Source organism: Eschrichtius robustus, chromosome 13 (assembly GCF_028021215.1).
Source record: "Eschrichtius robustus isolate mEscRob2 chromosome 13, mEscRob2.pri, whole genome shotgun sequence".
NCBI lineage: Eukaryota > Metazoa > Chordata > Mammalia > Artiodactyla > Eschrichtiidae > Eschrichtius > Eschrichtius robustus.
The window spans coordinates 19,918,677-19,945,621 of record NC_090836.1 but is presented as its reverse complement, the minus strand read 5'-3'; the positions used below and the strand labels follow the sequence as shown (position 1 = coordinate 19,945,621).

Sequence of the window (26,945 nt, the reverse complement as noted above, 5' to 3'; positions counted from 1 at the left end):
GTAGGAGAACACGGTAACCAATCTGGTTGCAGAGGAGAAAGCAAAGAATATTTATATATTCGGAAAGGTTAAAGAAATTAGATCTAAATGGCCTGGAAAAAAATATTGATATTGACTTAATAACAAACATCAGATATAAGAAAGAGCTGTTTCAGTTTACATGGAAAGGAAAACAAAAAGAAAATGAGCTTATTCCACAGTTTAGGGATTTCTGTCAGATAACAATTTTCTGAAAGAGATGCTTATGAAATATTATGATAGATGGGGGAAGTTGTACAAGATTTTCTGATCTTTAAAGAAAGAGGATATGCAGTCGTCCTGCGGTATCCCCAAGGGATCGGGTCCAGGACCTACTGTAAAAACCAAAATCCACTGAAGCTCAAGTCCCATAGTCAACCATATGTATCTGCTTTTTCACATCTTTGGATTCAACCAACCGTGGATTGTATTGTACTGTAGTATTTACTGAAAAAAAAAATCCGCCTTATAAGTCGACCCGAGCAGTTCAAATGGGTGTTGTTCCAGGGTCAACTGAACTCATCCATTTAATTATTCCACAGACATTTATTGAACACCTACTATTTCAGAGTCCTTCTTCCTGTGTAGTAAAGATAAAAATCGTAAACAAGAAATAACGATTTCTTGTTTGCAGTCCCTGCCCCATAGATTTTACAGTGTAGTTAATATATATAATATTATTTGCATGATTGTGGGTATTTTGAGATGTGCTTTTCTAGTTAGTGATGGAGTTATTTACACAAAAATGGAAAATGTGAGACCCGTTGATGGCAGTTACTTAGGTAGTATTTAGCAGAGGATCTCTGAAAACTTGCTAGCCTACTGGAAAATGAATAAGGGGAGACAGGGGTATAGAACGTGAGGCATAAGAATCCACTAGTTACATAGACTGGTTAGACCATTCCTGTAACTTTATAGCCACTCCCATTATGCCATTAAAATTTTTTATTATTGTTATGTAGCTGTATGAATCTGATGAAATTATTTTACAGTAGAAGAACAAGTTACTAAGCTGTTCATACAAATTGCGTATGTAAAATGTAAGATTTGCAGTGTTTCCAATACTGAGAGTATATCAAAACCATTTGATTAACTGGGGCTGTTACTTCCTGATTATTTAATGGCACAGTATAGTTGGAAGCTTGTCATTAATGTTGTCATATGTCTAAAAAATAATTTTCTAAGTGCAGCTCAGTATTAGAGGTGACTAAATATCATATTATAATTGAGATGAGAACTATATCATTGTATTGTTGAATTAGTGATGTCAGGGCATTCTACTTCACAGCCCCAAAGGACCATACAAAAGGCATTTGCAAGCAAGATGTAAGTACAGCATCAGCCTAATTGTGGCCAAACGGATCTACAGAAAGAGTTTGTGTGTGTGGGACCCGAAGGTCCAGCTGTTCTTGAAGGATTATCAGGATTTAATGGAAAGCACAGATGGAACAATACTGTTGTCTAGAGTATTCTAGGGCAGAGGCTAATATGTAAAAGGTGATCAGTGGCAGACTGATTGTAACACAAAACAAAACTTTTTTGTTAAGATGAAAAAAATGTGAACCAATGCTACCCAAATAACACTGATTCAGAGGAAATAGTCCCCAGTGCTTCATTTTAGCCATTGTAAAGATGGTCATATGTGGTATGCAGCTGTAAGTGGTTCTTCCTGAATTATTAGAGACTGAGCCATTTTTCTGGGTGTTGAGGCAGTTTTACTGGATATGGACCATTGCAATCGTATAAGCTCTCTATTGTGTGACTACTAATTTAGAGTGCTGCCATAAGGCAGCCACAGGACCCATGGCTTCTGTGAATGAATGAGTCATGTTGAAGAACACTCTGAATATGCATTCTGAAATTTATTATTTGAGTTTAGATATATTTAAAATTCTAAGAATTCCTTGTCAAAAGTTCAGTTAGGTTAAATCAATGAGCGCATTGTTTTCTTTTAGAATCAGTTCATCTGAAAAAGTGCTTTTTAAAAGTAATGCTGTCATGTCTTTCTTACACAAAGTGTAATACATTTCTATGCCAAGTGTGATATATATATATATATATATATATAAACTATGTTATGTATATATATATATATGTATGCACACGCACACGCATACTTCCAAACGTTGTTGGACATCAGCATGCATTTCAGAAGCCCCAATAATTTTGATCATAAATTATTTTGCCCTAGGTTCACAAAATTCTGCCTTGGAAAAAACCACTGTTGTTCCTTAAGACCACACATGTAGGCCGAGCTAGACACTTTTTTGAGGTTAACTGGCATTACTATGACTAGTGCCTATTTATAATATATATGAAAACATTAAAATGTCATAATGCTGTCTCATCGAAGCTGAACACGGTCATCTTTGCACATACCCGGCACCAAAGAGTAAAGTAAATCTTCAGTAACAAATTGAGTTTACAATGCCTCATGTGTAACTTGACGCTAAACTCATCCTAGAGGCCCTCTTTTTTATAAAGGCTGCCTGTCCATAGAAAGGACTTTTTAAATATCCCTGGAATTAGTTCGAACGGAAAAGCACCTGGACATAGTGAACTGTTTTACTCAGTGTTATTGTCTCCTCCAGTTTTCAACAGTAAATACAGCTCTTTTCACTTTTCTACTCTGTAACAAAAAAAAAATAACTTGTAATCTTGAGGACTACAGAAGGGAAACTCCCCTTTTTGCCACTGTCCTACTCAAAAAACCAACTGAGCAGGTAATTACTGCAATGTTACAGGATAAAGAAAAGATGTGTCATATGCTTCTCTTAAAAGAGAATTTGTATATCTGTGAAAGCAATTGATATTTGAACCATTTCCTAGTTTTCTTTTGAATAATTAAAATCAGTTTGAGAGCCCAGTATTTGCGAAGTTTGAATGGCATTAGAGAGTCGCCAATTGGCATCGCCTGGTAGTTCTACTATTTGTTTCAGTTTTGAGTTGGGGAATATTTTTGTATTCTGGGAAAAGCTGTTCTAAAATATGTCATCCATTTCACATTTTCCCTTCTTAAGCTGATATTTTTATGCAATACAAAAATAAATAAATAAAACACTTACTGGGGCTACAGGATGGTCATAATATCGGAAAATTGGCCCTTGGCCAAATTAACCAGGAAGTGGCAAGGATATAGCCAATTTTTTTTCATTCTGAATTTAATATCTGGCTCACTTTTCAGCATAGATTTTGCACTAAGTTGAGTTATTTTCATTCAGAAGAACCTGATACTATTTTGGCATTCTCTTTTTATAGACTATACTCTGTTCTACAAATGTTTGCTCTCTAATTATAGCTCACTTCAATACCTGGATTAAAGAATTAGAAATTATACCGGAGACATACTATATTGTAAATGAATTTCATGCCTAAAGGAAAATTAATTCTGTGACTGTTGTACAGAAGATAATGTGCTTAATTTTATTTAGAAGATCTAAAGACTCTAAGTTGGAATATAGGCCTGTGTATTATTACAAGTTACAGTCTATGACACCATAATGACTGAGCACATGTTTCTGTTAATTAGACATGATATTGTATACTGTGTCATCTACACCATTAGATTTTGGTATTAATCTAATGATAGGAAGAGTGTTAAATCAGAAGAAGCATCAAATCAGTGGTTTTCAAATTGTGGAGACAGGATCTCATGGGGTCCACGGAGTTCCTACAGTTGGGTACCTGGGGTTGGATCACGGTATTGAGGGAAAGAAGGCCTGGTGGGTGTGAGTAAGCGTGAGTTTCATCACTAGCGTTCTCCATTGAGTTCGTCTGGGAAACAAAAAGATTTTTCTGGCTTGAAAAAAATATTTGAAACCCATACACTTAAGGTTCTTCTTCTAGACTAACATAATTCAGGGAGTGAGTGACCTAGACATACAGAATCCCTTGTCAACATATTTCACTACATTTTTCTTATTTGCTCATCCAAATATATAGACAGACACAATTAAAATTTTAAAAGTTGCCGGAATTCTCAAATCTACTTTTGTCTTCACTTCTTGAAAGAGGAGTTATCTTTGTTAGAGCTCTTTTCTGATATTCAGAGTATTTTTACCATAAGTTAGAGTGTTTCTAACCATGAAGTTACAATTTCTCTATCCTCTTCCTTGTCCACTTTTTAAAGTAAAAATGAGAGAATAAAAAAAAAAAAATACAGAAGAAAACGAAAAAGAGACTAGAAAAAAGAACACTAAGAGAGAAAAAGAGACCTCTTCCAGTTATTTTCATCGACTGCTACCCTTGACTACTACTCACTGGCCCAGTTCACCGTCAACTACTTTGTTTCTCAGTAGCTTTCAAGACTGACTTATGATACAGGGCTAGTCTAATAGTTGTCTGTGATTATGAGAAATAAATAGTCAGGGGAGATGACAGTTTCAACATGCACATATATTTACACAGGTGCATAAATTATTTGATTCTGTATTTCTAAATATTTTTACAGTGATATGCTTAAGCCCCCTACTTTTTGGTTCTGATAAATTAAAATTAATATGAAAAAATAATCAAAGAGAATTTAACAGCCATGATTATGTGAATCACCTCCATTTTTATTTTAAAAATTAAAAATATAGAATGAAGCTTGACATTAAGCCAGTGGCACTGTTAAGAAGTTATGTAATTTAAATGATACATGAGATCACCCACAGTTCAGAAGCCTTTACCATCACTCTAAGCCTACGGGGTAGCCTTTTGAACTTATACTTTTGATTTTGCAATTCTTTGTATTAACTATCGTTATATTAAAGTCTTTTAAGGTACATTTATCTATAGGGCTATATTTCCAGACACACAAAATCTCACGTTCTTTTAAAAACATGCCAAATGTGTAATTAAAAGAAATGAACAAATAAGTCCATAAAGGGAAATTTTCAGTTTGTCATTTTCATTAGGACAGATATGTGAAAGATCCTGAAAAGAAGCACTGAGCAGGGCAATACTAGAAAGTTCCAGCTGATCTAGTAGCTGCCTTTATGTAAGACAATGGATCTTGTGAATATTCCTCTTTCTCTCCAGGCAGCTAGCTAGTCTGGTTAACCGAAATTGTTGAGTAATTGTTCTGTGGTTGAGAACAAAATGCTGAATTAAACTGTTCCCAGCACAATAATTGTGTGATTATAGCATTTATGTTGCTGGCCAAAGGAACAGTCATTAGGTTTGGAAGACTTACCAAAACCACGAGTACAAAAAAAATGCAAATCACATGTAAATTGCTGTTTAATACCTATAGCGGCTTAGAAATGGAACGAAGAGTAGAGCACATTTCTAGTTAAAAGAGATGAACCTGGAAATCTTGATTTTACATTTAGTATAATAATGAAACTAGGAAGATGTTGAAAATGCATTTTCTATATGGTTTTCCCTTCTCTACACTGCTTTTATTCTCAGTCATGCATTTATTTCTCTCACGTCACCCTTTCCCCTTTCTCGCACTCCCAGTCCCGTCTTTCTTAACCCCCTTTGTTAACTTCAGTATTTTTAACTCTGTTTGCCTCTCTGAGAAGTTTTTTTCTTTTCTTTTTTCCCTACTCAAAATTACGCAGTGAAAAGAACTTTTGAACCAATGGGGTGTGAGGGCTAGTGCAGAGAAGGATTTAGTGAGAAAACTGTCAGCAAATACATACAAAATGTCAGGTAAAAACCAGTTGCTAACAGAGTTGAATTGCTATTATTTCTTTTCATTCTGAACCATTATGCTTTCTATTGCTGATAAATGCATGTACTGAAACATGGAGTTTTTCCCCCTGTCATGGCGTTCTTCCAGGTGAACCATTCATTAACAGACTACGGTCTCCCCATGATGAAGATCAGGTCTTGCTAAATACATGTGTAAGGTTGAGAACCACATGTGAACTTTAGGAGTAGTAGGGATGTAAGCAATGTTCATTGAGTTAATAAATGAAAAATACTTTGTAAGATGAATGACCCAGTAAGAATGAATGATAGATATACTGGCATTCTTCTATATCAGTTATGGACGTAATTCAAGGATGTGAATAGATGATTTTACAAAAGTTTTCACTCTTCTGATACATTTCATTTCATTAAAAAATATATACAATGAAATGTGTTGAAGAATAATCCCACTGGCAGTGACGACCATCACACACAAAGCAGAATAACTGCAAGGCTGAAAATTCTTTGCTATGCATCTCCTCCTTCTGCAATTAGAAGTACATTTAACATCGAGATTTACGCCAAAATTAGGGTTTAGTTTTCCTATGTATTTCCATATCATATTGGAAAATTTACTTCCTTTATAAATTTGTATAAAAGCTACCACAATAATTATTTTAACTTACTCTTTATAAACTATTTTCTATTGATACAAATATGGTTTTAGTGGACATCGCAACATGCAGTTTTAGTTTGCCCCTAAATTATGCATGTTTTTATTCTTGTGAAATGTGTTGAGCTCAAGAAGTCAATTTAAAAAGTGGAGATTTAGTGAAAATTGTAAAGATTTCAGCTTTATCTAAGTCTATACTCAACTTGTTAAATGGCATTTTATTTTACAAGATTAGATCAGCATTCACTTTCTTTACTGCTGACATCTTAACAATTTCCTTTCTAAGGTTTTCTTCAAATTTTTGAAAAACATGTTCATACACACCATGTATATATTTTTCAAACATCTACAGTGTTTTTAGTCCTTTTGTTATTTCAGTGAACAAAATATTGTACAAAGAGCTTAAAATACATGTTCAGGGTTTAGAAACTTTGTGTGTGATGTTGACTCTTTTAGAAAACCTAGTGGCTTTAAATTTATTCTTCTTGATTGTTTTCCCCAATAGTGCAGTCTTCAAACTGTACAGGTTTTGAATTGCTAACCACTACATGATATTAAGTAACCTCTAATTCCTGCCAACCACCCACACATTAATTAGAACAAACCCAACAATTTTAATGATCCCACTTGTCAATTGTAAAGCACATTTAGAAAATAAAGATCATATTTCAATAATCAAGTTGTATTTTTCATAGAAACATAGAGTCAATCCCCAGGTAAATATTGCAGTCTGTTCTAAAATATACCTCATAAACCTGAAGCTAGACAAAACCACCCATTCAAAAGGAGAAATTGTTATTTTTGGAGTCCATATTTAAAAACTAACATTTTTTCCCTCCATCTAAAACCAAATGCTTTCATCATAATTTTGCACAGTACTAAATCTCTGAAATCTGGCTTAGTGTGTGGACACATTTTATAAATGCTCTGTCTTCATTGTCCTTTAAATAAAGGATCTTTATTATCCTTTTTTTGTCATTATTTATGTATATCTCTTATAAACTAGATATAGCTAGATTTTCTTAAAAATTTAATTTGTTGATTTTTTTAACTTAAAACCTTATTAGTCCACTTAATATTTGTTGTGATTAAACTTAAGTATGTCGTTTTATTCATGCTTTCTATTTGTACCACATTTTATATGTATTTTTTTCTTTTTAATTTTTTTGTGTATTAATTTTTAGTTTTCTCAAGTCATTCTTTTCTCTTTATTGTTTTGGACATTATTTCTGTTTTTTATGGGTTGCCTTTGATGATTTAACAAGTCTACATATGGTAAGAGAGTTTAAAATTGACAAATTTTGAATTATAAAACAATCTTAGAATTCCTGAGTACTTCTCTCTTGTTTTACGTGTCATTGTTTTTGGATTTAGCTCTGTCTGATTTTTCAAGTCGAAATAATGGACATTATTTTCATTAAACAAAGTTTTGGAAGATTTACTCACATATTCACTGATTTCTTCTTTCATCTCTCCATCGACTACTATTTGTAAGTTTGTTGTCAAACTAATTGTCAGTGGCTAATGGCTTCTATCTGAGTGCTTTTAAGATTTCTCTGTGCTTTTGTTTTTCTACAGTTTTATTACAGAGTATTAAGTGATATTTGCTTTTCATTTATTCTGATTGTATATATTTCACTTGTTGCATCTATGGGTCTGTATTTTTCAAATGCAGAAAAATTCTCAACCACTAAATTTTAGAATAGTGGCTACCGCATTTTTTTTTTTTTTTTTTTTTTCTGTTCTCTCCTAAAATTTTGACTAGGCATTTGTTGGACCATCTCATTCTAGCCTCCATGACACTACCCACTCTTTCGTATTTTCCATCTCCTTGTCTCCTTGTGGACTGATCTAGCTAGTTTCTTTAGATCTCTTTTCCAATTAATGACTTCTTTCAACCACCTGTGTCTAATTTTCTATCTATCCATTCAATGAGTTTTAAATTTCAGTTATTTTCATTTCTCAAAATTCTATTCAATTATTTAAAAAATCTTCATGAACATCTTTGATCGTTTTTTTTGTTTGTAACTAAGTTTTATTCTGCCTTTTACTTAAGTGAACATTTTAAGCACATTATTTTATTCTTCATCTGATAATCCAGTACTCAGATGCCTTTGGGTGTCTAAACCTGTTGCTTCTTGATTCTGTCTTTACATATGTTGTATCATTCTTCATGCATCTGTTGAATTGTTTTCTTGTAAGTTTATATTTGGCCGTACTTAATCTGTGGGAAATCAGAGTATCTAAATTGGCAACGCTTGTCTACTGGACTGGATTATTCTGCCATGTGTAGGAAGCAAAACAAACCAGAGACCACTTATTTCTAATTTGTAGCTTTGGTTTTCACTGGACATATAGGAAGTTTGATTTGAATTCCAGACCCAACTGGATGTAAGGTCTGTGATTGAATAGTGGAAGTATATTATTATCATTAGTATTTTATAGTAGTAGAATGTAAACTCCATGAAATTTACTCCATGTAGTTTACTCCGTGTAAACTCCAGAGACTTTAATCTTTTTTACCATAGTTTTTCAAGCACCTGGGAAATGTCCTGAACTTTGTAGGTACTCCATAAATATTTGTCAAAGAATCATCGTCATCGGTGGTTTTCCACCAAGCTATTGTAGAAACATCCTAGTATGCTTGCCTTAATTGAAATATTTTCTTTTAAACTTATCTTTTACTGGTGGCATTTCCCTTCATTGATTGTCCTGGGTTAGTGCAGAAGTCTGGAGTTTAGCTTCTTAGAGACCCAAGGCTACATCATGAGTTCCAGGTGCTGTTACCTACATTTGCCATCAACTTAACCCTCATTATCTCCACCTACTTTCAACTCACTAGTCCTTCCTTTCCTCCATGTCCAACTTCCTTGGAGGCTCTGCATCAAAAAGTATGTTGGTTATTATGTAACCAGGATCCGCTTACATTGTAGCAGCAGGGATTTCTAGAGTATCTAATATTTAATACTGTTTTATTATACTTATTTATATTATACATACTTATTTCTAAAGGTATGTGTTGAATTAATTATTTTCAAGCTGTGCCACTCAGTTTTTGTCATTTAAAATTTTTTCATGCAAGTTATTTATTTTGGTGTAGTAAGATATATTTATAAGTATTATATTATTTATTCAATTGACTGTAAAGCATAGTGGTTAAAAGCCTAGTTTGTATTAGGCTGCCTGGATTTGAATTCTTTTACTTGCTGACTGTCTGACTTGAGGCATGCCTCAGTTTCCTCATCTGTAAAATAGGGGTGATGGAAGGATCTATCTCATAGAGTTTTTGTGAGTTTGGATGAGTGAAAACAGAATCGTGCAAAAGTCAACATGAAAAAAAATGCATCATGAGAACTAGGGAACTAGAACAAGCTGAGGGAACTAGAATATTTATTAACAATAATTTATCAAATACTTTTGGTAAAGGGCAGGAAGATGGAAATAATTCATGTAGTCAGTTCATGTTTTCTTTTATGAGCGCTTTATTAGATGAAAAGAGATACAATTTAGTCACAAAACTTTCACAGTTTTGATGGCTTGAAGAAAAATTCTTTCTAATCAAGAAAGCAGTCTATAGAATTACCATATGACCCAGCAATCCCACTACTGGGCATATACCCAGAGAAAACCATAATTCAAAAAGACACATGCACCCCAGTGTTCATTGCAGCACTATTTACAATAGCCAGGTCATGGAAGCGACCTAAATGCCCATTGACAGACAAAAGGATAAAGAAAATGTGGTACATATATGCAATGATAATACTACTCAGTCATGAAAAGGAATGAAATTGGATCACTTGTAGAGACGTGGATGGACCTAGAGACTGTCATACAGAGTGAAGTAAGTCAGAAAGAGAAAAACAAATATAGTATATTAACTCATATATGTGGCTTCTAGAAAAATGGCATAGATGAACCGGTTTGCAAGGCAGAAACAGAGACACAGATGTAAGAGAACAAATGTATGGACACCAAGGGGGGAAAGCGGCAGGGGAGGGTGGTGGGATGAATTGAGAGATTGGGATTGACATATATACACCAATATGTATAAAATATATAACTAATAAGAACCTGCTATATTAAAAAAAATTCAAAAAAAAAAAAGAAAGCAATCTATAGATTTAGCAAAACACCCATGGTATTGCATCATTCATCTTTATATAAATGATGTTATTATGGGTAGGCAAGTTACAGTGCTTTTTTTCTGGAAGGTATCAAGTAAATTTGCCGAGTATTAAAATCAGCCACACTTCCATAGATTGTTGCAGTAATACAAAATTTACTATTTTTGAAATTATTTACAATGGTATATTATATAATAATCCTTCTTGACTAGACTTTAAAACTTTTGATTATATAAATGGCTCTGTGTTCAATGGATTGTCCAGTTACAAAAATATTTCACATTTTCAGCTTAAGAAACATCTACCATGCCCTTTCTGGTAATTTCACACGTTTTATTTTCAGTGACAAATGTTCTAGTGAGTGGCTTATTGCTAGAGTGTCCTAGCTATAGTAGAGTTAGGCAGGCATCTGAGTAGTAAGTTCCAACAGCGACTGCGAGGCAACTTCCATTATTACTCAAAGAGCATGGATTTTTCACATCCTAAGGAGAAGAACTAGACACTAACTTGCCCCTACAGTGGTTGCATTTGGGGGAGACATGCGAAATGTTATTTTTGTTTTTGTTTGCAGGAACATTGCTTTAAAGCCTTTTTTTCCCACATACGTAACATTGTTCATTACTGCCTCAGTATACTCTTTGCATGATACAAACAAACAAGCCCCCATACACTAGCCATTCACACCAGTCTAGCACCTGCTAGCTAAAAAATTGAAATTACACACTGGGAAAAGTTTGAACAAAAGAAATGTAAGCAGTATAATCACATTTATTTTCTTAAACAAAATAAGAATACCTTATTCAGAGGATACAGCTGTTTACTATTTACTTGAATTTTTAGTGAAGAGGTTTTTGGTTTGGGGTTTTCTTTTTGTGTTTTTGTTTTTGTTTTGTTTTTAGCATATGCAAGGTTATATCTACAAATTAAGCTCCCTATTCTTTATGTGTTTCCACACCTTTAAGTCACATTGCTTTAAATATTGCTGATAACTGAGGTAGCAAAAAGTTCAAGTGTATTTAATGCATATGATGTCTCATATTTGAAATTATTTCCTAATCTTTTTTTATGGGTGCATTGGCAATTTTATCATGAACAACACCTAACTGCAGTTCTCGGTTTATTTCAGTAAAGATACGTGAGAGTTCTTACTTCTCTGATCTCCTAAGGAATAATGAAGTAACCCAAAACCTAACTGTTGGCATTATTGACACTAAACCTAGGATCTGAGTAAGATGATGGATTGGGTGGTAAACAATGGCATCAGTGATTTGCCATGTTTTGGGTTATTACTTAGAGAAAAAAATCTTGAATCCTGGATGAAAGTGAAATAGAGCCAAGATCCATTGTGTAAAAGGAATGTTTTAAAAAACTAGTTACTATTATAAGAAGAAACTAAAGCTAAAACACAAGTAGACTTTCCTAATAACGAATAGCTTCTTTTTTTTTTTATTGGAGTATAGTTGCTTTACAATATTGTGTTAGTTTATACTGTACAGCAAAGTGAATCAGCTATACATATACATATATCCTCTCTTTTTTGGATTTCCTTCTCATTTAGGTCTCTACTTAGAGCACTGAGTAGCATTCCCTGTGCTATACAGTAGGTTCTCATTAGTTACCTATTTTATACATAGCATCAATAGTGTATATATGTCAATCCCAATCTCCCAATTCATCCCACCCACCCCCTTCCCCCTTGGTATCCATACATTTGTTCTCTACGTCTGTGTCACTATTTCTGCTTTATAAATAAGATCATCTGTACCAGTTTTTTCAGATTCCACATATATGCATTAACACACAATATTTATTTTTCTCTTTCTGACTTACTTCACTCTGTATGACAGTCTCTAGGTCCACCCATGTCTCTACACAAATGACCCAATTTTGTTCCTTTTTTATGGCTGAGTATGTTCCATTGTAGATATGTACCACATCTTCTTTATCCATTCCTCTGTTGATGGACATTTAGGTTGCTTTCATGTCCTGGCTAATGTAAATAGTGCTGCAGTGAACACTGGGGTGCATGTCTCTTTTTGAATTATGGTTGTCTCTGGGTATATGCCCAGGAGTGGGATTGTGGATCATATAGTAGTTTTATTTTTAGTTTTTTAAGGAATCTCCCATGCTGTTCTCCGTAGTGGTTGTATCAGTTTACATTCCCACCAACAATAAATGCTGGAGAGAGTGTGGAGAAAAGGGGACCCTCATGTGAATAGCTTCTTAAATAATCACGTCCATTGACTTATACTGAGCATCCGTGATGTGCTAGGCATTAAGCTGGGTATTGTAGATACCGATATGAGTGAGCTGTACCTTACCCTTAATGCAGCTTAGCCATGGAGACAGACGTGAATAATTTCAACCTAATGGGATAGTCCCACAGAGTACAGACAGCAGAAGGTAACATTGTTTTTTGAATACAGCATGTGTACTCTTACCTTAGGTTTTTAGCATCTTCTCTTCCATTTTCTTGGAGCACTTTTCCCCCGGGTAACTGAGACGTTTATTGTCTCACTTCTTCCAGATCTTTATTTATGTCACCGTATCACCGATTCCGTATTTAAACTTGTAACTTTCATCCCAGCATTTCTTTTCCTCTGCCCTTGCTCTGATTTTTCCATAGTACTTGTCTGATTTATTACAATACTCCTAGAGCCTGTAACAGTACAAAGCACAAAGTGGGCCCTCAGTAAATGAATGAATTTATTTCGCTTGGAGAGTTTGGTTAGTCTTCATAGAGGCAGTGACACATAAGCTGTGTTTTGCGGAAAAAGTAGTTCTTGAGTCTAAGTCTGGTGAAGTTTTCAGCTATGCCTCCTAGTCTCCACTTTGAGAACAGGTCAAAGAATAAAAGGTCTCTTGTGGAAAGAATCATAAACCGAGTGAAGAAGTGTAAACTAACATAGGGAAGGCATAGAAAATGTTAAAAGATTTCATAATCCAGTGCTCATTGCATAGAATAAATACTAGTGGTGTAGGACAGCAGTCCCTAACCTTTTTGGCACCAGTGACCAGTTTCGTGGAGGGCGATTTTTCCACGGACCGGGGTGGGGGAGGGAGGGAGGCGTGGTTCAGGCGGTAATGAGAGCGATGGGGAGCGATGGGGAGCGGCAGATGGAGCTTCGCTCACTCGCCTGCCGCTCACCTCCTGCTGTGCGGCCCGGTTCCTAACAGTCCGCGGACCGGTACCAGTCTGTGGCCCTGGGGTTGGGAACCCCTGGTGTAGGATATTTCGGTAAGAAATAAACTAATAAAGGTCAATGATTGGTAATGATTTCAGGAAACTCTGAATTAAATGTTAATATTATATACTTTTTATGAACATCAGAGTGGAAATTAACATTTTATTTTCAATCCTTCTTTAGTCAAATTTCAAAGAATGTTTCTACCATAATAGGCAACAAAGACTTACGATTTAAGATCTTTAGGATAGGGTCTATCAAGCAGTGAATACAGGATAGGAACTTCTGTGTTGATTACTCTTCTGTTATATGCTGGGCATATGATGTTCTATTGCATCTCTATTTTTCTGAACAATTTTCAGATAATTAAAGTAATATATATATACACATGGAAAATTTGAAAAACTTTTGTTCAGAAAACATAAAGCAAAATAAAATGTAGTATAAAGATGTAAATCAAAGTGCCACTCTTGCTATAAAAATCTTTTAAATCATAATAGAATTTTGTCTTTTAAAGATAATTTAAATGTAACCCATTTTTATGCTGGTAAAATATATGGGAATTAATTTTGTCACAATGTTTCTGTATTCATTATGTAAACCAGTATTTTTATTTCAGAAAGTTTATTATATCTTTGTTTTATAATTTATTAAGAAGAATCAAAGAATTTAAGTGCTAGACTTATTGTTTTGGCTACCTATGTGATAATGTGTAAATTTCCAAATTACTTGTTTTTCTATCAGTTTTTGCTCGTTAATTAAAATTGGAAATGACAACACCCGACCTGCTTATCTTCAAGAGGCTGGATAAAGTAGAAATGAACTAACGCGTGTACAAGTGCTTTATACAAATGCAAACATTATTCTAATATAAGGCAGGAGTATTTCAGAGCACATTCAGTTTTGCTTCTGGCAGTAGTGAAGTGATACATTTTTTAAGGTGGTCTATATTTTTTGCTTTGGTTATTTTTTTTTAAGTTGAGATATAGTTCACATACCATACAGTTCACCTTTTTTAAAGTGTACAATTCAGTGGGTTTTAGTAGACTCACAGTGTTTTGTAACCATCATTACTACCTAATTCCAGGACATTTTCATCACTCTAAAAAGAAACCCTGTACCCATTAGCAGTCACTACTAATTCAAGCTTCTCCACAAAGTGGTAATTTTTGAGGCATAATATTTAAAGAACTTATGTTGAACTGAGATTTATATTGCATGTGAAAAAAAATCACTAATAATCTATTTTGGGCCACTGAGCAAAAATCATAAATCAGAAATCAATAAATAGTGAATTTTATTCTCTAATCATGGGCTCCTGAGAAATATAATTGAAAAAATATTATATTTCACGTTGACCATTATATTTTATGTTGTCTTTCATTTGTGTGTAAATGACAATTGACATAGCAATACATGACATAAAGTAAGATTGTATTGGTATTTGCAGAGCCTGATTCTGTCCGTGTGAACAGAGAACCATGCATACTCATAGGAACCAGCCTGTTTTATTGTCAAAAACCATGCTAAGTAATACAAATAGTCACGCACATTTGAGGAACCAGTTGCATTATAAAGAAAGACTTTTGTTTTATCAAGCAACAGCTATCAAGCTATGTAAAATATGACCTTTAAGAAACAGATGATAGCCTAATCCTAAATAATGCATCATTTGAGATATTTTAATCATTACCTTTTTTTAGTTCTTTTATTCAGCTCAAAATTGTCCTTGGCAAATAAAATAGCCCTGTTTTTACCATAGTCTTTCACAATAGCTCTCTTAATTAACACCGTATTTTTGCCACCCTTAAGTTTCTTGATTACCAACTTTCAAAACAGAGATTTTTTTTCTTGAAGTCAGCGAATATACTTTGTTTAAGCATGTTTTATATTTACAGTAAGTGTCATCATTTTGGTTTGCATGAGTTTAATATCCATTAAAATGGTGCTTTATAAGAACGTAAGGCTTAAGTTTTGAAAATAAAGGCTACTATTAGACAAGAAGAATATTTAAGTCAAACCTGCATAGTATTAAGAATGAAATTTCATCGCCTTCAAGTGACAGAGGTCTTAATTCTACATCATTTGAAAGTGGTTGTGTCATAGTAACAATGCCAACACTAAACACATCATGCAAAAGTAGAAATGTAATAGTGAAATGAGCCATTGAAAGGAAGAGTCAGTGACCACGTAATATTTCAGTTTCTATTATATCTAGTAGCAATCTGGTTAAAAAGAAATGACAGTTGCCCTGAAGGAAATAAAGTGGAGGTATTATGGTAGTAGTAGTTTGCAAAGAAAATTGCACTGTGTCTTGACTGGATTATTTCTCTATCCTTGCAAACTATCCCCACCTCTCTGTGGTGCTGCTTCTTGCCTTCTTTATACACATTGAGTTTGTATCATCTAAACTCATAGGGCCCAGGGGCCTTTTGGTGACAGGGAGGAGGAGGAAAAGGGGAATTAGAAAAAGAAAATGTGACAGGCAGTTTTGAAAAGAAAAGCAGTTTTCCTTGTGGGTCTGTTTCTAAATAGGAGTTCTTCAATGCAATATTTTGCTTCTGCAGATCAGTCAGTCAGAATCAAGCGCATGCTTGTGCTGTTTTGTGGGGCTTGGCACTGACAGGTTTTATTTAGGAGGGGTGGGGATATAGGGGGATCGGATGTGGGGAAGTTAGTATTTTGGCTGTATCAGCCCTAGAGGCAGAGTTAGCACTTGCATTGGGACAAAAGTATTTGTAGTCATCAGATAACTTTGCAGTCAGCTTCAATAGCATCACTCTTTTTTTTTTCTACTTTTTTTTTTTTTTTTTTGGCAGCCAAGCTCTTAGTAGAACCATCTGTCTTTCTATTAGTATTTTTGAGGCCTGTTTTGAAGCCACTTTGCTTGGCAAAGTCATTTTCATCCTTGGAAACGATTTTTAAAAAAAGTTCTGTGGCTTTTTGCCGAAGAAGACTACTATGTAAAAAATCCACATGGCTGTTCATTTTTGTTCTAAAAGAATATGACTACTTTGTCTTTGTCTTGAATCAAATGAAATTAGAGGTGATACAACTTCAGTGTGACTGTTGGCAAGTGAGAGGCAGGGATTGCAATTTGAGCAGTGTTTTTATGTTTCTGTATCACTCAATGAGATTGTCTTTAGTCTTCCAAGTAGATTAATTGGAAGATAAATTGACTCCTTTATTCTAAATTTTAGTGTAGGGTTTTGTTTTTTTTTTCTTTCATTTTCTAAATACCATTGCATTGGGTAGGATAAACTTACAAATTGACTTTCTATTATGTGAAATGAGAAAACACAGACTATTAGTGGTCATTGACGATCCCATGCCTCTTCTTGCTAATGGTGGAAAGTCAGCTTTGCTATCCTGGTTACTCCAGTTTGGGTAATTATATCCTGCCTACCTGAACCCCTCTTGTAATCTCATTTGGAATATTATATTTCCCATTTTCTCAAAAACTGCTGTATAGTGTCGCTGTGTGCTTCTAAACAGCTGCTATGCTCCCCACCAAAGGTGGCTGAATTTCAGTTGGAGGTGAATTGATCCCTAAAGACCATGTGTGCTTGAATACTGTGGTACTCATCGGACTAAATTCTTGAGGAACATTTGAAAAGTTTCAGATTTTACATTTTATTTGTCATTGTGCTGACTTAAATCACATAGCTGCATTTCATTTTAACATTTGTGTATGTAGTTTAAACAGGTCTTCTACCATAACTTCCTGTTTTTTGAGCTCTCACACAAACTGCTCCTTGGTATCATGGAGTAGTCCCTCTAGTTTTCTGATTCCTGTATTTTTCCCAGTCAAGTAATGCCTTCCAGGCCTTCCAGGCCTCTCTTCCTGGGGGTCTAAAGCCCATTGTCGTTCAAAAGCAACTTTGATTTCCTCATAACCTATCCTTGCTGAAGCCCCCCTAATTCCCTCACTTTCCCCAACCTGTGACCAGAAACTCAGAAAAATCACAGAAAAGGGAAGACTGACAGCATCATAATTCATGTGGTCTCTTCTCAGGCCTTAGACTTTTCCATCACCCCTTTTAAATGTCTGTGGTTACTTTCTTTTCCATTTCTCACAGTAACCATCCAAAACTTCCGTACCTTTGCTGAACTCCCTTACTCAATCCCAGCATCTCTCATTTTCAGCATATGATTTTGCCTTCAACATTGAGAAAATTTCTTCCGTCGGACCTGATTTTCCTTACCTTCTCATTTCCCTACCGGTAGAACATTATCGGTTTATATCCACTTGTATAGCTTCATTCGTCAGGGCCCAGAGAATGAGATGTCATTCCCAGTCGAAGCGAATCCCTACACCTCCGCCTTGCCTTTCAGCCTCCTCTGCAATTTTGGTCCACAAGTTAATTGTTCTTTCCTACATTTCAAATTCTCAATTTCCATTTGCCCCTTCCAGCCAGTAAATGTGCTACTACCTAAAACTCTGCTACTTAAATAAAATCTGTGCATCCCTACGCAGCTGCCATCAAATGTCTCTCCTAATGCCTCACCCAGCCTTCTCTGAAGAATCGTCTACATTTGCCATCCCCTTTTTCTTGCCTGTCATTCAGTGCTCAACCTTTCAGAATATCCATTCTAGTGGATTTGTTGTTGTTAGATTCATCACCATCTTCTAATAAACTCTCCCAGAACATATTATTTTTGTCTCTAAAATACTCTTTCTGCTACACTTTTCACTATTAGTCCCTACCTCAACCTTGATATTCCATTGGTTTCTGTGATACTGTACTCAAGATTTTCTTTATTCTTATCTTACCTCTCTCTCTCTTAAGACTCCTCTTCCTCTGCCCTTTCTTGAATTATTGTTGTGACCCAGATGATTTTAAGCTGTCTTCTCTTTATCCTTCAAACCTTCTTTAGATTATCTAGTTCACTCTCATCAACAAGTGATCCCCCAAACCATAGCCTCTAAAAATCTCTTCACTAGCTTCGGACTGCAGTATCAGTCTGCTAGTAAGGTATCTCCTTAATACCTTAATAATGGAACGTTATTTAGGTACCTCAAACACATGTGTTCAGAACCATATTCATATCTTTCCATGAAAACTATCACTACCCCTGTATGTTTTGTTGTTGTTGTTTCATACCAGTATAAATAGTTACATAAACTAGACACCTGAAAGTGATCGTGACTCTGTCCTCTTCTCCTTTTCTTACATATATAGTTTCTTTTTTTTTTTAGGTACAGAGATTTCTCATATACCCACACATTTATGGCCTCCCCCATCATCAACATGTACCTAGTCTCCACGCTTTGCCTCTTAAGTCTTTTCTCCCTATGCCCACCAGAGTATACCACCTAACCTACTTAAGTGGTCCCCAGAGCCTACAGGGGGAATCTCAAGTTTCTTACAGTGAAACACAGACTGATTCAGGCAGACTTTCTAACACTGGTTCTCGCTTACATTTTTTGCTGTTCTACACTGCTTGGTGGTTTCCCCCTCACATGATATTTTTTCTTGTCCCTGATAATTTGCTCATTTTGTCTCCCATCTGCTTGGAATTCTTTTTTCACACTCCCACCTCTTTGCCTGGCTAACTCCTACTTATCCATTCAGACCCTACACCTGCTGGACCTATCTCTGTGAGGCCTGCCTTGACTTCTTCTGGCTGTGTTAGGAGTCTCTCGTTTGTGCTTCCATAGTTTCCCATACAAGTGTCTATTGTTGAACTAATGGCAGTGTATTCTAATTATCTATCCACTTGTCTGACCAGACGTCGAGCTTCTAGAGAGCAGGCATTGTATGTGAATTCATCTTTGTATTCCTAGTTACCAAAAAAGTATACGTTCTAGTTAGTAGAAATGTTGATTGAATTAATAATAAACAGACCCATGGGACTTGGAAGCTAAATTAATAATCTTAAATATCTACTTGATTATTAAATAGTTTCAGGGAACCACTGAAGGGTTTTGCAATAGAATATTTACATAAAATATAAAATATTTAACTATGAATAATTGATAAGTATTTACTTGTTCTTTTACAAGTGTGATAATGTGATTGTGTTGGATTCATAAGATTTTAGAGGGCAAGATTACATGCAGTATCTATGTGGTAGAATTATAAAAAGTGTTAAAACATAATATTCTATCTTAAGGTTTAAAAAATATAGGAAGTAGCATCTTAAATTTACTGTGAGTTATTCAAACTTGTGAATAACATGCCCCCATTAAAAAGACCAAAATTTTGTGACAAGAGTATTTTGTTGAAATTTAATTATAAATGGCACACATTTTAAACCTTAATTAGGAGCTTTAAGGGAATTCATCCATTAAGTAAAAGAAAATAAGTGAAGTTAACAGTGAATAGGATTTGGAAATAGTCAAAACTGGCAAATATATGAGAATGAAATACTAACATTATATAACAAATTTGTTTTAGAATTTATCCAGGAAACATTATACTGTTTTGATGTGATACGTCCTTTTCTCCCAAAGGTGGACTAATTTTCAGCATCAAGGAACTAAAAATTACTTAAGATACAGCAGTAATACAGTTGGTGCTCATTATCTGTGCTAGTTATGTCCTATAAAGTTGCCATGAACACTGAATTATCAAATACTGAACGATTTTCCTCCTGGAGGAAACACAAGGTTAGGTTCCTGAGAGTCTTTGGTCACACCATTTTCATCAGCTGATCAATACATAGCCTTGTTTTATGTGTGTTTCTGTTTATAGACGCCTTATTAATATTTATTATTGATTCTATGTGCATTTTAAACAGCAAAAATTGCCACAATTTCTTGCTACTTTGCACAGGTCTGTGAGTGACCACAAAAGCACTAGTACAAGTAAATTTGGGGAGGATGCAAGTAAATTTTATTGAGTAGGCAAATTGGCAAATACAGAATCTGCAAATAATGCGGATCGACTGTTTTTGAAATGTGTTTTTAGTTGCATAGATGAATTAACTACATATTTTGGATTGTATATATTTTACTGTTTACTTTATTCTGAATATTACTACAATGCTCTGTAATTTTTCCTATGCTGTTCTAAAATAAACACATCATTGGGACTATGAAATTAGGATTATTTTTCATTTTAGTTCTTCCTCTCCCTTGTAATTCCTCCTGCTCCCCACCCCCAGTTTTTCCCAAGTGTTGGAAAAGAGTACTAGATTGTTAGGAGATGTAGTTTCAGTGTTAACTTTGCTCTTACCTAAATGTGGGATCTTGAACAATTTATACGGCCAAGCTAAGTCTCATTTCTTTATCAGCACAATGATTGTGTTATGCCAGATAATCTCTAGGCTCTCTCAGCCTTAAAAGTGTTATTCTACATATGTGGATCTTGGAAAATTCAGACACTAAAACAAGTTACAGTACTAAAGCAGGGGCTTCCCTGGTGGCACAGTGGTTAAGAATCCGCCTGCCAGTGCAGGGGACATGGGTTCAAGCCCTGGTCCGGGAAGATTCCACATGCTGCGGAGTAACTAAGCCCACGCGCCACAGCTACTGAGCCTGTGCTCTAGAGCCTGCGTGCCACAGCTACTGAGCCCACGTGCCACAACTACTGAAGCCCATGCGCCTAGAGCCTGTGCCCCGCAACAAGAGAAGCCGCCGCAATAAGAAGCCCATGCACTGCAACGAAGGGTAGCCCCCGCTCAACGCAACTAAAGAAAACCTGCATGCAGCAACGAAGACCTAATGCAGCCAAAAATAAATTACAAAAAAAAATTTAAAAAATAACTAAAGCAAAATGCTTTTTAATAATCATAATAAAATACACAGATTTTTTAAAGCCCCAGAATTTATTGCAATTTATTCTTAAAATACGAAAATTTTTACCTGAAAAATTATTATAAATTATTAGAGTATGAATGAATTACCTGGGTAAAAGCTGTCACACACAAGTAGATAGACTAATTGCACATGCAACAACCAGTTAAACAATATAACAAGAACACATTAACTTTACGATAGCAAGAAAAGTATTTTTTAAAAACCTTAAAAATAAAACTACCAAGAAAGCTACAATAAGTATATGAAGCAAAAGAAGATTTGAATAAATTAAAAGATATAACCTGTTACTGGCCATCAAGCCATTAGGTTAATGACTTCAAAGAGAAATTCCATATCCTAAAACTATCGTGGAAAAATAAACGTAAATAAAGCCAGGAAATATTTGAAAAAGAAAATAGTAATGATAGAGTACTGTAAAAGCAAAGCTTTTATAATTAAAACATCATGTTATTAGAACATGATAGGCAGGCATATCTGTCCATTACAGAAGTATGTAATAAATTTCCAGTATTTCTGTATTACTTTTCTATTTCTTCATGCATGCATAATTCTAAGAATCATGGATTTATCATGATGTATATGACCTTTTATCTATACATTAAGAATAGGAGCCCAAAGCAGCTGGTGTTTCATGCTGCCATTTTTCTCCGGTGAAATTGAATTCCTTCCTGGTCGTTAAAGAACTTTGTTTTCCACAGGCCTTTTGTGGACATTTGGAGGTGGGGCACGAAGAAGTAATTACAAAGACAGGACTATATAATACATTGTTCTTCTTTATTTGTGAATTATCAATTCATATAATAATTTCAGCTGCTGCTGTAAGCTCTAGAGTTACAATAGTAAATAAGTTACAGCCTCTTTCCTAAATAAGTTCATAGGTCATAAGGGAGGCTCAAGTTGTACAAGTAACTATTATTCAATACAGTAAGTATTGTGTTAGCTTTATGAGGTTAAAGAAGTAACAGTTCTTTCTGCCTGAGAATTGGCACCATAAGAAAGAAGTGCTTCACAGGCCAAGACATTATGTGGGTCTCAGAAGCCTTTGAAAAATAAGTAGAATTTTGCCAAGAAGAAAAGGAAAAGAGAAATTACTAAAAACAGAGGAGAAAATACTTTTGAGCCTGTTCAAGCGTGGAAAAACACCTAGTATGCAAGGAACTTTTCATGATCCATTGAGGCAAAAGTACAGAATATCTGAAGGAGGGAAGCAGAAATGCCTGGAAAGATGGTCTAGGAGCTAATTGTGAAGATTCCTGAATACCATGTGAAGGGATTTGGTCATTATTCTCTAAGTAAAAGTAACCATCAAAAGCTTTTCAGAAGAGGAGCATGTGAAATACAGATACAAGACTCATTTAGAAGGAACTCTATGAGGAATATAGTTTAACGTCCTATGAGCACCAGACCTGTAATAGGCAGAGTCTCCCTTCAACTACTTATATACCTGAAAGTCCTTTGTAACTCAAGGCAAAATATGAAGAAGACAAAAAGATTTGTCGACAGTGACTTCAGCATTCTTTAAGACAGTTCTTCTCAAACCTGGGTGCACACTGGAATCATCAGGGGAACGTTAAAAAATGCTGATGGCTGGGTCTCACCCCTGTTGATTCAGATTTAATTCACCCTTGTTGTCTAGGAAACAGTCTAGTCTGGGCATTGAGAGTTTTTCAGAGCTTGCCAGGTGATTCTAAAATATACCTTCAAGTTTAAGAACTACTGCACTAAAATAAGAAGCTATTGTTTCTGCAATTGTAGAAGTTATTTTTCCCAAATTTTAAGGTCTCTGAAGTTTGGATGACTCTTACAACTCTTGTATGTGTTTCATTTGAAATTCCTTTCTTCTTCCCTCTAAAGTGCTCTTATTAAATTTATAACCATCGTATACATTGTATAACGAATGGTGTCTTAGAAAGGAGGAGACGTACTATATAAAATATAACAACTTACAATGAAATATAAAGGATACATAGTAGCTGGTGATAACCCTTAACCAGCGTGGCTAGTTTGTTGTTTCTTTGTTTGCTTGTTACTCTGGTCAGTGTCCTCTTCTTACACAGAACTAGCGCCCATGCTGTTTTTTTGGGGTTATTTTCAACATCTTTATTGGAGTATAATTGCTTTACAATGGTGTGTTAGTTTCTGCTTTATAACAAAGTGAATCAGTTATACACATACATATGTTCCCATATCTCTTCCCTCTTGCATCTCCCTCCCTCCCACCCTCCCTATCCCACCCCTCTAGGTGGTCACAAAGCACCGAGCTGATCTCCCTGTGCTATGCGGCTGCTTCCCACTAGCTATCGATTTTACATTTGGTAGTGTATATATGTCCATGCCACTCTCTCACTTTGTCCCAGCTTACCCTTCCCCCTCCCCCCATCCTCAAGTCCATTCTCTAGTAGGTCTGTGTCTTTATTCCCATCTTGCCCCTAGGTTCTTCATGACCTTTTTTTTTTTTTTCCTTAGATTCCATATATATGTGTTAGCATACTGTATTTGTTTTTCTCTTTCTGACTTACTTCACTCTGTATGACAGACTCTAACTCCATCCACCTCACTACAAATAACTCCATTTCGTTTCTTTTTATGGCTGAGTAATATTCCATTGTATATATGTGCCACATCTTCTTTATCCATTCCTCTGTTGATGGACACTTAGGTTGCTTCCATGTCCTGGCTATTGTGCCCATGCTGTTTTGCCTTCAAACATCTCCCTCTTGTTTCAGGCCACTTTTTCCTACATACTTGCTCGATGCGCACTTTCTAATTTTTGAGACTTCAATCAGTTGTTTTCCATTGGTGTCTACATATGGTTTATCTTTTCTCCAGTATGTTCAAAAAATGTGGGCCGTAGTGATATAAGCTTTTTAACCTTCAGCTCTAACCTTAAAACATTCTCTTTTTGTTTTCCTGGTTGTGTTGTTCACTTTTAGTTTCACTCTGGTGGCAGCGATAGGTTTAAAATCCTTTTGGCTAAAAGAAATCCTTTGCAATGTGGAGTCATTTCTGAAAACAGATTGCTCATTCTTAACAGTGCTTGTTCCTCTGTTTGCCTGGCTGGCTGGCTGGCGCGCTCTCTGTCTCTCTTTCTCTCCCCTCACCCTTCCTCCTTTTCTCTCTCTCTCTCACCCCCTCCTCCGCCCCCTCAACACGCACACACACCAAAATCTCAGAAATACCTCAGAGGTTTACTATGAAAGATGAAATGGTGGAGAAACTGAAGGTGGACCTTTAAAGTGAGAAATTATGAGAATTATCATAATCATGTGTCTAAGAATGTGCAATGCCAGTGAGAGAAAGGGAAAACAAGTCCGGAGATATTTCAGAGTTGCTGTTAAGGTTAGCAACTGAATGAATTTTTTTGTTTGTTTGTTTGTTTGTATATGCGTTTGTTTTACCTTTAACCATTATCCCCACTGTAATGTAAGCTCCATGGACGTAGGATCTTGTTTGTTTTGTTTACTATTATGTCTGTACTACCTAGCTCATTTTCTTATACATAGTACGTGTTCATGAAATATTTGTTTATTTTCCAAATAACTGACTTAATGTGAGGAAGAAACAGTAAAGGAGAATAAAGTGTCAGCTGTGATCTTTAGCATGCTCCTAAATTCTCATTCGTATGCTCTCTGACAAACACTAACCAATAACCATGTCCCCCAGAGAAATCTTGCTTAAATATTTGGAAAAAAATCCTAGGTATTTTAGCAAAGGACAACCTCTGCATTAGTAACAATGTGACACAGCTGCAGAAATGACTGCATTAGTTTATATTTCTAGAAATTACCGTTCAATTAAAAGAAAATAGTGATTCCATTGTATTAGATTATTTATTTACTGATATGAACCCCACATCCTGAGAGTGACACCAGAAAATTAAGGTGTATTCTAAAGACGGCAACCCAAAGAGAGGCCGTGTGGTTTGAGGAGTGGTTCAATTGCCTCAGAAAGCATAGATGAATTCAAAAGATCCAAGGGACTAGATCATAGACATAGTTTTGACTCCCCCGTTCCATGGCCACAGGCAAGTCAGTTTTCTTTCGGCCTCAGTTACCTCTTCTATAAAGAATGGGGAAAGTCTTTATTACTCTCTAAGCTTTCTTTCAGCTCTTTGATTCAAGAACTTAAAAAAAAAAACTTAGTATTATGCATGAACATGAGAATTATCTTCAAGTAACGAAGAGCTGTTTGTATATAAAATGGTACCAGTTTAATTTTGTTTTAGGAGGTAGAATTAGCCCCAACAGGTGGGATTTACAGAAGGAGATTTTAGTTCAAACCTAAGGGATACTTTTTTAATCATTATATTAATGCAGTAAGAAAAGACTTGTATTATGAAGTATTGATGCTTCATCACTGTAAAGGATATCATCATGTAGGGAAATTATTCACCAGGTTACAAAGTGAACTTGATAACACCTTCCAGTTAAAGTATTCAGTATTCTGATTCTCCTGTCTAAAGTAGTCCTAAGACATAGCCTCACATCCAGGGTTCTATCTAGCAAGCTTGTATGCCAGTATATTGAATTGAATAATTTTTTTCTTATATCATAAGGGTGGGAGGGTGGGAAGCATGGAGTATGAAAACTTCTTCTCTTTGATTCACTCTAATACGTTCAGCAGGTTCAAGGTCAACTGCCGCCATTAATGATTCCTGTATTCCCTCCCGATCAACGGACACTGGCTGCAGCTGCCCAGCAAGGATTCCTCCTTCCTCCAGGCTTCAGCTATAAGGCTGGATGTAGTAAGTACCACTGATTTTTCACTTGGGAGTGGGTGGAGGGCATGGCTTTAGGCAATTTAGTATTCCTGCCACACCAAGAAATGAGATCACCCATATAGCACTTTTATTTTAAAGAGGAAACACACAGAAAGTGTAGAAAAGGATTTATGTTGTATTTAAGAGCTTAGATTATTTCTATGCTTCTGAAGCCAATATTTGCTTTTTATAATTTTGTTTCATAACTTTCATTTCCAGTGTATTCTTAAATTATGAATGTAATTTTCAGGTTCAGTTTATTTTTATGTAGGTAAGACAGGAATATGCATTTTAATAGCTTTCCATTGCCCTTTAAGATAAACCCAGGTTTCCTAATGTGAATTAGTTGGCCTTCCATTATCCGTCTCCTCCCTACATTTACAGCCTAATTTCTCATTAGGCTTCTTTTAGTTCTTAGACCGAACCATACTCTTTCTTGACTTTGGACTTGAATTGTCTGTGTTCACTCTCCTTGGTCTTCTGAACCTCTTCCAGCTTAGACAGGGAAAGCTGGCCTGCTCTAGTTAGATCCCTTTCTCCAGGTTCCTTTGGATCCTGTGTATTTCCTTTCACTTTAATTGTAAACTCTATGAGGGCCAGTGCTCATTCTGTCTCACGTATTGTTATATCTAAACTTTTAGTACAATTTCAACTATTTGTTGAATGAATGAATAAATGATTGAGCATTCATTACAAACAATACAAGGGCATTTTTACACTAAGTGATAGGCTATATTGAGATAACTGTTTATATTGCTTATTAACTTTACTTGCCTGTGATTTTATGACTTTTTTA

The 26,945-nt window shown here is 35.4% G+C and overlaps 1 protein-coding gene across 4 annotated transcripts in view; it reads left to right on the top strand.

The window, feature by feature from the left end:
• SOX5 (SRY-box transcription factor 5) overlaps nucleotides 1-26,945 on the top strand; it is a 997,819-nt gene that overhangs the window by 844,709 nt on the left and 126,165 nt on the right. For all 4 annotated transcript variants that reach the window (XM_068560002.1, XM_068560001.1, XM_068560003.1 and 1 more), the window contains one exon: nucleotides 26,014-26,134. In XM_068560002.1, the coding sequence (XP_068416103.1) occupies nucleotides 26,014-26,134 (121 nt within the window). The remainder of the gene's footprint in view (nucleotides 1-26,013; nucleotides 26,135-26,945) is intronic.